At 38.5% G+C, this 10,688-nt stretch overlaps 1 protein-coding gene across 2 annotated transcripts; it reads left to right on the top strand.

The window, feature by feature from the left end:
• The first annotated feature begins 3,407 nt into the window (after positions 1 to 3,407).
• ccr12a (chemokine (C-C motif) receptor 12a) lies at positions 3,408 to 7,707 on the top strand. Of its 2 annotated transcripts, none has more exons than XM_026375442.1 (2): positions 3,408 to 3,488; positions 5,626 to 7,707. In XM_026375442.1, the coding sequence occupies exons 1-2, from the start codon at positions 3,476 to 3,478 to the stop codon at positions 6,723 to 6,725; spliced, it is 1,113 nt and encodes a 370-aa protein (XP_026231227.1). In that variant the 5' UTR covers positions 3,408 to 3,475; the 3' UTR covers positions 6,726 to 7,707. The 2 variants fall into 2 exon arrangements, with proteins under 2 accessions (XP_026231227.1, XP_026231229.1); XM_026375444.1 differs by lacking the exon at positions 3,408 to 3,488 and adding an exon at positions 3,515 to 4,206.
• Positions 7,708 to 10,688: the final 2,981 nt, after the last annotated feature.

Here is a 10,688-nt window from a genome sequence, read left to right as displayed (position 1 = left end):
CATTACGTTTTCAGGTTGTCTATCGGTCCATCTGATTTTCAGGAATAAAAATTTAAACTAAAATAAAACAAAACATTTCTGCCTAGTGTTCACTGTAATGTAGATGCATTTTTTTATTTTTTTTATTTGACTTACCTAAACGAAAGTAAAAGTTTCTGTAGATTAGATTTGCAATTTCCAACCAGCATGGGGAGAATTGCAACAATTCATTAGAAGTGTAGCTCAGAGTGTATGTTGTCAGTTCTGAGCGTGCAAGCCAGCAGCCACCTACCTATTTGCCACAACTGTGACAGTGACTGATCCCTTATTTGTCACATTAATTCCACTCATTGTTCATTCTCCCCTATGCCCCTTGTTTATCGTTGTTACCATGACAGCAAAGCTCTGATACAACTGCTACTGGTAATGCTTGCAATGTTTGCATTATGACTACTGGTATGCAATGAGCTGCCCCTCAAGAGATTGACATTTTAGTTTGTTTTGGGGCAAACATGGCAACAGAGTCATTTAATGAAGGTTTATGTGTAGTTTTGAATGAGTCATTTCATTCCAATAGGTAGTTTTTTTTTTACAGTGTATTAATACTTATGTAATGGTAAATGGTCTGCACTTATATAGCTCTTTTCTACCTAGCTGGTACTCAAAGCGCTTTACACTGCGTCTCATTCACCCATTCACACACACAGACCGATAGCATAGCTGCTTTGCTGCTGACCTGGCTCACTGGCGGCAACTTGGGGTTCAGTATCTTGCCCAAGGACACTTTAGCATGTGACATGGCAGCCGGAAATCGAACCACCAGTCCTGTGAACTGCTCTACCTATTGAGCCACAGCCACCCCGTACAGGATGTCCTGTAAGTACTTTTTCCGTACCTACAGGTAATATGAGAATAAAATAAATGGAACTGTCAAATAGTGTACCTTAACATGTTTGTAATTGTTATGGTGTCAGAAGGTTTGTGTTTCTGATACGATATGCAGTGGCTGACTGTGGGACCATTGGAGACTGTTCTGACTCAGCTGAAGCAGAACTGAAACTCCCTTCCTTTTTAAAATAGGAAGTTGCCTGGTGGAATCTGCAGTTTTGCTTTATGTTCATTTACCTTAATGAACATTAAAAATGTTAGTTGTTGTTGTCGTAGCTGCCTGTATATGGATAAATACATCTGGTTAGATAATCGTTTCTTTCTCAGTACTAGCATCCACAGGCAGATTGTGTGTTGTCACTGATAGAAATCAGACAGCATATATAATTAAAAGATAATAATTAAAAGAATTTGGAGTTCTGAATTGTGATGGTTTAGTTGTTAAGTTAGATTCAGCAAATTTGTTTTCTTCGCCAGTGTGGTTTCTTTGTGTGTGTGTAAATGTGTGTGTGGTTTGAGGGTAGGGGGTGGGGTGGGGCTTTTGAATGTGAAAGGAAAGAGTTTGGAGGAAATAAGCTGTTGTTTCACACCTTTTGTGACAGCTGGCAGTTCCTGGAACGCCATTTAGAGAAGATCAAAAATATATAAATATTTTTGTCTTTCTTTGGAGGTACATGTCTTTTCAGCCACACAGATCCAGTCAGGAGCTCCTCATTGCTGACCGAAACTACCTCGATTCCTTCTTAAGTCTTCTCTATTAAGAGGCTGCAAAAGCCACAAAAACAGTAGAAACAATAGTTTCAGATCAACAGGAAAGAGAACTAAAGGTGTGCGCCAAGAGGAAGAAGTCATGAAATGGTATGAGATAAGAGCTGTGTAATGTTTACTGTGAAGTTTTCCACTTCTAAGTTAGAGGCTTATTCTGATATTCAATCAGAGCATATAATATATACTTACTTTGAAAAGTAATCACACAACAAATCTATCCCGCCTGTCATTTGACCACATCTGTAAGATCACATTCCTCTATCATTAGAATCCCTGGTAGGTGCCTTTAAAACCTCCAACACATTCAAAACGGTGCTGCCAGGATTCTTATAAAGGTGCGTGAATAAGAGCACATCACTGTTACGCTGCCTACACTTCACTGGCTCTCCATCCATCTCTGTATTGAATACAAACTCTGTCTATTCATCCACCAGTGCATCCACAGTGGTACTGCTCCACACCAAAGTCCACAACAAGACACCTCCGCTCCAGAAATACTGAGCATTCCCAGCAGCTGCTCCGCGGCTCTGAACTTGTGGATTTGGTTGTCTGGCTCTATTGTGGATTGTACTTATCTGGCTTTGGACTAGTTTTAATGGACTGAAGAAGAGGATGCATTGTTTTTGATTATGGATTTAAAAACTGTGTTTAAGTACAGTAACAACCTGTACATCTCCACTGAGACCCTCTGCCACCAAGTGACCACTTGGAGAATGCTGACACTGAGCTTTACCATTTTGAACACACTCACCTGCCTGCAGTGCACTCACACCTCACTGCTCCTCTTGAATTGGATAAAGAATACTCACCTCCCAGTCTCAGAGCCTACCCCAACTACAGAATGGTAAGCCAGAAGATCAAACTGACATTCAACAATTTCACCGCCTACTGTACTCTCAGGTTTCCTGCACCACTTCCTGTTCAGCTCCTAAACATCCTAAAAATCCAGTCCTGTTGTGTCTGTCTCTTTTAGGCTCAGGTTTCTAACAAAACCTCAAATAAGTGCTTCCTTGACATTGCTGACAATTGCTGCTAAAGATGGTTCCACCAGTTATTAAGACACTTTCACTTTTTTCACTATAATTCTGTACATTAAATGGTTGTGTTTAAAAAAGACAGTAAAGGTTACAGATTGTTCTCAGTCAAAGCCTTCTGTTGGACTGTTGGCCTTCTTCAGCCCTGTCCAGCTCTACTGGTGTAACGGCCAGTCTTCTCTATGCTTATGAAACTGTGCTGAGAGCCACAGCAAACCTTCTTGCAACTGCACATAGCCATATGGATTCAATGTGCAGCCTGACTGGGCTGCCGGTACAGCCTGTCATCAATAGTGACAAAGATACAAACCACAAATTCTGAGAAGAATCAGTCAGGAAGGGAGAACATCTGTCTGTGGCCACCACATGCAAAACTTCTTTCTATTCTCTTCATCAAAAAAAAAAAAAAAAAAAAAAACAACCTAATCAACAATCAACAAATCAATTCATTAGATAGAAATTGCTGACATTTACCTGACTTGGTGTGATACTGTGATTAGCTCTTAAACGTACTGCAGTAAAAGAGTCAAATGGTAGGCATGTAACCTCTTGTTTAGTTTTATCAAAATAAAAGCCACATAATTTCTATTATAGTTATTTTATCAGTTATATCACAGTGCTAATTTTAACGTATGTTGGGTGACAGTAGTAATTGACCTACAAAATGATTTCCACAGAATGATTTCTACAGAAACTACACACAGTTTTAGGACTGCCTCTTCCTAAGTAATGTACAGTAAAAGGCTTGAGCTCAGTCAGCTGTAGTCAATTTGAGTTCCTGGTTGTCCTCCCCCCCTGCACTTCTTATGAGCTTCACTGGTGAGTTCCATCAGCTTTCAGGACAATAACATCAACAGAATGAATTACATTATAGGGTTTGTTTATTGTGAGATATCAATATTTTTCTGTTTGATCTTCAGTCATCAGTTTTGCTCAGACACAAGCCTTGGGAAACTTGCAATGACCTAAAAGTACATTAATCATTATTTAAATATTTTAGATTTTTGTCTTTTAGATAAGATTTCTTCTAATAGTTACCACTGCCTTTTGTCTATATTTGTTATTGATGATGGTGGGTGGTTAAGGTGGGGCGTAGACACTGTCAGAAATAAATCTAACTAAACTCTTGCTTTCTGCATTAATTACAGCAATGTCTTATCTATAACAACACAAAACAAAAAATCCGGTCTGATGGGTAACAAGGCATAATTAATACATTAATAGAATACAATAAGGAGGATTTTATTTGTTTATCATCCAGTAAGTATTTATTTATTTCAGCTGCATTGAAACTAACAAAGAAACCCACAGCTATATAGCATTAGATGAAGATAGATAAGACAGTGATGGTGGTGGTGATTAAGTCAGGAAATGACCATGGCCTTTTAATTTAGAGAGTCCACATAAGAAAAAGCTTCTATTACCCACTTAACTCCATAAGAACTGGAAGCAGCTTGGACTTCATTGTCTTGGTCTGGCACAGGAATCCTTCAACATAGAGACCATAGAAACCAAGGATTGAACTACCAAACCTCTGGTGAGTGGGCAACCTGCTCTACCTCTAGAGCCACAGCCACCCAGTAAATGAATTTGAACTCACAGAGCTGCACTTCCCTATAGAAGAACTTTTAATGAATTGAAATGTGTGGTGTTGAACACAATGCAAAAAAGACCCTCTTCATTTGAAGCAGTGTTTTTCTCCCTGTCTAAATATTCAGTGTTGTTACTCACAGCACTTGGATAACGTCAGAAAAAGATTTGGTCAAAAAAAAAATAAAACTGCTATATTTATGAATATAATTATGATATGATTACATTTGCTACAAAAATGTAAAGTTTAGTTGCATAGATTATTTTTAGCAAACAAGGTTGATTTTAAAGGGATATAATAGACATTTTCACCTTAACCACAATATTATTGTTGTGTTTATTTGAAAAGATTCAAAAATGTTTAAATAGTACAAAGAAGCTACAAAAAGAAAAAGAAAAGAGAAAAAGAAACAACTATATCTCAACCACATCAAGCTGATAATGAGTCATTTCTGGGAGGAAGTATTGCACAGCAGTTGAGAGAATCAGGACTTTTGTACTGCTTCAGTCAGCAGATTCCGTTCGCTGTTTTGAAATACTCACTAAAAAGTGTGAATAATTCATTATATTTCATAACACTACTCTGTACTTTATCTTCCAAACGTGTTACTGTCAGGGGCTTGTTGGTTGTATCTTTATTAGTCTGTCAAGGTAACAGCTGCCCTTCTGAATCTCTACAGAGTGATTACTGCAGTGTAATGTGCAGTAATCATTATTTTATCCATCACCTGTAACTGGGCAAGATAGAAAAGCTTCCAGCTACTCATAGTATTACAATCCTATATAAATATAATAAATATATAAATTAAATTGAATTAAATTAGCTGCCCAATCACTGATGTACCACAACTCTACATTCAGAATTTTTTCTTTCATTTGTGTGCTGCAAACTAAACCACAGTGTTAGAACTAGTGGTCTCTTTGAACTAGTAGTAATCCTTGTTCACACAAACATGTTTGCACCATGGTGTGTTTATAGGTGTAAGGAAAAGATGAAGATCTGTCAAAAGACTTTCCAAAAACAGTTTGTCTCAGCGCTTACTTACTTTACTTCATTCAACCACTCTGTTTTCTGTTTGACAAAAAAATCTAAAAGAGTTGACAGAGCTGATGGAGCAGCTTTAATTAATGGGTTTGTTAACATGTATTAGTTACTAGTTCATCTTTATCATGTCACAATGTAATCACTTTGGTCTTTGGTCACCCATCTTGTTAACATGAGATTACAGGATGCAGGTTCCTTGTGGCAGGGCTGAGCTGAGGTCCAGTTCAGCTTTTGTTGTTTGGACCAGTTGTGTTTTATGTAGAATTTCATCTACTACCAGCAACTACATTAACATGTCTCTTTAATGTGTCTGTGCCACAGGACAAACTCCAACCATGAGTGATGATGATGAACAGTATAGGATCTTCCTGGAACTATGGAATTACACTTATGACACCACTGACTCAAACTATGTGGTCAGTGGACCTGTCCAGCTCTGTTCGAAGAAGTCCGTCAATGAGTTTGGTGCAAGATTCATACCAGTTTTTTACTATGTCAACTTCCTCCTAAGTTACCTTGGCAACGGGCTTGTTCTCTTTATCATCTACAAGTATGAGAAGCTCAACACAGTGACAAACATCTTCCTCTTGAATTTGGTCCTGTCCAACATCCTCTTTGCCTCCAGTCTACCTTTCTGGGCGATATACCATTCGTCAGAGTGGATTTTCGGCATTGCTATGTGCAAGCTGGTCAGCAGCGCCTACTTCATCGGTTTCTACAGCTCCATCCTCTTCCTCACCCTCATGACGCTTGACCGATACCTGGCAGTGGTGCATGCAGTGGCAGCTGCCAAGAGCAGGAAAAAGATGTATGCCATCATTGCATCTTTGGTAGTTTGGTGCATGAGTATTGTAGCAAGTCTGAAAGAGCTGGTTCTCCAAAATGTGTATGAGAACACATTTAGTGGACTGATGTGTGAGGAGTCTGGATACCCCAAGAGCACCATGGAGCGCTGGCGTCTGGTCAGTTATTACCAGCAGTTTCTGCTCTTCTTCCTCCTCCCATTGTTCATGGTGATGTACTGCTACATCAGCATCACCATCCGCATTTTGTCTACGCGTATGAAGGAGAAGTGCCGTGCCATCAAGCTCATATTTGTCATCATCTTTACCTTCTTCGCCTGCTGGACACCCTACAACATCGTCATCCTCTTGCAAGCTATACAGGTCTCAATGACAGATGAAAAAACTTGTTCTGACATAGAGCGCTTGGACCATGCATTGTATGTGACTCGGAACATAGCCTATTTGTATTGTTGCATCAGTCCTGTGTTTTACACATTTTTGGGAAAGAAATTCCAGAGTCACTTCATGAGGTTGGTGGCTAAGAAGGTCCCCTGTCTGAAAAGACACATTAGCATTAGCAGCCAGAGCACCAGAACCACATCACAAAGGACTCCACACTCTACTTATGAGTATTAGTCAGACACTTGCACAGACACAACCCACGCACACCACATTGACGTGCAAAGAGTTCAGCTTACTTGTGTTTTTCAGATGGGCATTGCAGACAAAGCAAATGTCTGAGTTCACTCCATATATAGCTTATATGTCTGCACCTACACCTCAAAATCCCATTCTCAGCTGGCAAAAATCAGATCTTCTTCATCATTAACTTTTTATGTATGTATGTTTTTATTTTTGAAAAAAATATTCACAAAACTAAAAATAGAGGTACCACTTCATATTCTTTACTTCAGTTACAAGTACATGCTCTAAAATCTACTTGAAGTACAAATGTGCAAGCTCTCCATTAACAAAATCCAGATTTGTTTTACAGATGTTAAAGGGGTAAAATATTGCAAAGGAACTGTGATGAACAACACATAAAGTAAGAAGTTCAATATACTACTCTGAATTTTATAGCAGTAAAAGTAGCATACAATGAAAATACTCAACAAAATTACAAGTACAGAATAAATGCTCTTATAGTTACTCTTCACCTCTGCTCTTTATATGTTTCTTTTCTTTACATTCTTTACATTTGTATTAATGGCTAAATGTAATGAAATTAAGTATGTTTTGTCATCTGCTGTGCTCCAAAGCCTGTATATTGCTACAAAGTGATTCTGCTATTGATCATATATAAATTACATATATATTGAAACGAAACTTTCTTCTTATAAAAAGGAAACAATCAGCACATTGTGTGAGAAGAAAAGCTTTCCCAGTACTGTGTGCCTCAAATGCTCTTAGTCCCAAACCCATATCACTGCCCTTATCTGAACCCAATCTTTCATCAACACAGCTGAAAATGCAGTGTTTTCACTTTTAAAGCATTACATCTAAAGCATAAGCAGCTATGCACTATAGTTTCCAGTCAGCTTGTGAAAAATGTATGTATTTTAAAATAATGTATGTCTTTGTTTTTTTACAATAAAGGTGACAAACAGTTTTCTTGTGACATCAGTCCTTCTTCAGTGTCTCTGTACTGTGTGATCAGGTCAGTGGTTAAATTGTTCCCCTTTTCTGACAGAACATCTGGAGCAGTTTCCTCTCAGCTATGCACACTTCTCCAGTCATAGTGAAAAAACTTAATGACACATTAGTCTGTGTCATTTCTCAATACATTCTGAACAAGTGCAAGCAGCTTCATAATAGCAAGTGGTGGAAGAAGATCACACTTAAGAAGTATTATTACTGTATAATCCTTCATTTTCATGACAGTGCTGGAGCCAGTCCCAGGTGTCACTGAGTAAGAGGCCGGCTACACCTTGGACAGGTCGCTGGCCTGTTCTGGGCAAGTAGCACTACCACAGTGTAGAAATACTCCTTTACCAGTAAAAGTACTGCATTCAAAATGTTACTTAAATAAAAGTAGAAATGTATTATGTGTGTAAAGTAAAGTACTTTTCATTGATGTCATTATATACAAAAGATATTGTATTATATATTGTTTTGAATCTAATAATTAAATCTAATTCATTAGAATTTCATTGTATACTGCTGTGTAGTGAGTGTTTTATTAGTCAGATTGTAAAAGATAACAAATGTAGTGCAGGCAAAGTATGAAGTATCAGAAAATGAATTTCTACTTAATAAAACACAATGAGGCAATTTTGTCATACATACAGCAAATGGCGGACTTAAAGCTGCAACCTAGATCAAAATGTCTGGAGTTGCTGATGCACCGAATAATTACGTCACTATAGTTTTATATAGTTTCATAATCATTCATTCTGGGCTTTCTTATGTTTCACTGGTGTGAATCATATGATATGATCTCAGAAAATCTGGCCATATCAGAGTGTCTTTTACACTTTCACTTCTCGTATGTGTTTGCTTATACTGTGGTGGTCTATATTTACAAAGTGTAGTACAATGAAAAATTATTCAACCTCCTTCTGATTTTCTTTTCTCCTGGTTATATATATAAACATTTACTCATATTACATTGGTGGTGTTTGGCTCTCCCAAACTTGATTGCAATAATATGGGGAAATTATATGGTGAAAGCAGATATTACACATATACATCATACTGATGCATTCACAAGATAAATAAAACCTTTTTTGCATGCCACCCCCGCACATTTGCAGTTTAGCCTTGTGGTGAACCCATCACTGACAGCAATGTTAAGGGGGGACAAAATCTCTGTGTCTTGTCTGTGTCAGAACGCAGTCCCATCTGTACAGATAAGTAAAAAGTGCATGTAGTTTGATTAACACTGTGATGTGTGAATTGTGGACAGCAATGCAAACAGTAAACAAATAACAGCACATTGTGTATTAAGCTGCATCTGAATAAGTACTATCCTACTCCAGTAATGTGTTGCACAATCTTTTTCTTCAGTTTTTCAGTTATTTGCATTTTCCAGTTTTACAATATTTAGAAATAGAACATGGAAACAAAAACAAACATTGTGAAAGAAGAAATTGAGTAAACTGACAAAGTTCAGAATAATCAGATAAGCGGAAGTAAAACTAAGTTTGGCAGCTGCAGTGGTTTCACAAAGTGGTACTGCTGAACTGTGTGAGTCTGAAGTTGACAGCCAATTCTGTATGTGTATAACTGTGTGGAGGACTTCTGCTCTGATGCCATCTTTGTGAGGACAAAGCGCTTTTTAGGAACTATTTAGGATAGGGTAAGGTTTCGGGTTCAGCTGTTACTCTAGCTGTCATGGTTAGAAGGGTCAAATACCTGTTTTGGGACTTAAAAACACCGGTCCCTGTAGACCCCAAAATGTGCCTGTACATTTTCAGACTGAAAAACTGTGTAGATTATAGCAGCAGCAAGTCTGAAAATGTGTGCAGAGATAGATAGATGTTCCTCCTAAAGTCAAACAACCATCTCCTTGGTCTTTGCCACATTTAATGTCAGGTGATTGTTTCTACACCACTTTACAGAACAGTCCACCAGGTTTTGTACTCTGTCCCCACTGATGACACCTCATGACTGCAGAGACTCAGTGTTGTAATGAAAGTCAGAGGGGTACAGGGTGAAGAGGAGAGGTGAGAGGACAGTCCCCTGTGGTGTTAATCATCTGCTCAGACTCACAACCTTGCAGCTGTACAAACTGTGGTCTGTCCGTCAGGTAGTCAGTAATCCAGGAGGCTGTGGAGGAGGTTACCTGCGTACTAAGTGGATATTTAGGGGTTTCTCTTTCAGAAGGACAGGCTGGATTGTATCAAAGGCACTAGAGAAGTCAAAAATGATGATCTTCACTGTGCTGCCTGCTCTGTCCAAGTGTGAGAAAGCTCACATGCAGCTTTACTACCCTCCAATCCCCTACTGCCATATAAATAGTTTTGTCTCACACATCGTCTCTGGGACATCCTGACTGTCCTGCTGTGTAATAAGACCAAAGATTTCTCCTACTCCGGACTCTGAGAGAAGCTAATGTTAGCCATATTAGCTGTTTAGCATTACTCAGCTAATGTGGCTACATTCAACTTGCTAATAGCTTAAAGCTTGAGAATTAAACTCTCTGCTTCTCCACATTAAAAGCATTCCACTTTAAAAACACTGAGGGACTTTTATTGTGAAATATCTATGGGAAATCTTTTTAGTCAAAGGCGTGCTACTACTCTACTTTGTGGAATAAACACTCAAGCACAAGACATGAGCATTGTGGCCATCTGGTAATAGGTGTAGACAAATGAGACGAGCTGAATGTTTAACGCTGTGACTGGCTGTGTGCGCCACGAGATCAGATCTTGCTCCGTATACCAGTCACATGAAAGGCCTGCAGTCATTTTATGCCACACATGCCTCAAACCTGTCCTTCATCAAAAAAAAAAAAAATGAATCAGTTGTCAGCGGAGTTTAAAGACTTCCTTATTCAATCAAGTCAAAGCATTTCAACAAATGCTGTTTAGTGGAAATTCGACTTACTAACCATCAATCTAATCACAATTCTGTTTTTCAGAATTTATGGTCACGTGG

Source organism: Anabas testudineus, chromosome 17 (genome assembly GCF_900324465.2).
Source record: "Anabas testudineus chromosome 17, fAnaTes1.2, whole genome shotgun sequence".
Classification (NCBI taxonomy): Eukaryota; Metazoa; Chordata; class Actinopteri; order Anabantiformes; family Anabantidae; genus Anabas; species Anabas testudineus.
This window is presented reverse-complemented; position numbering and strand designations above follow the sequence as displayed.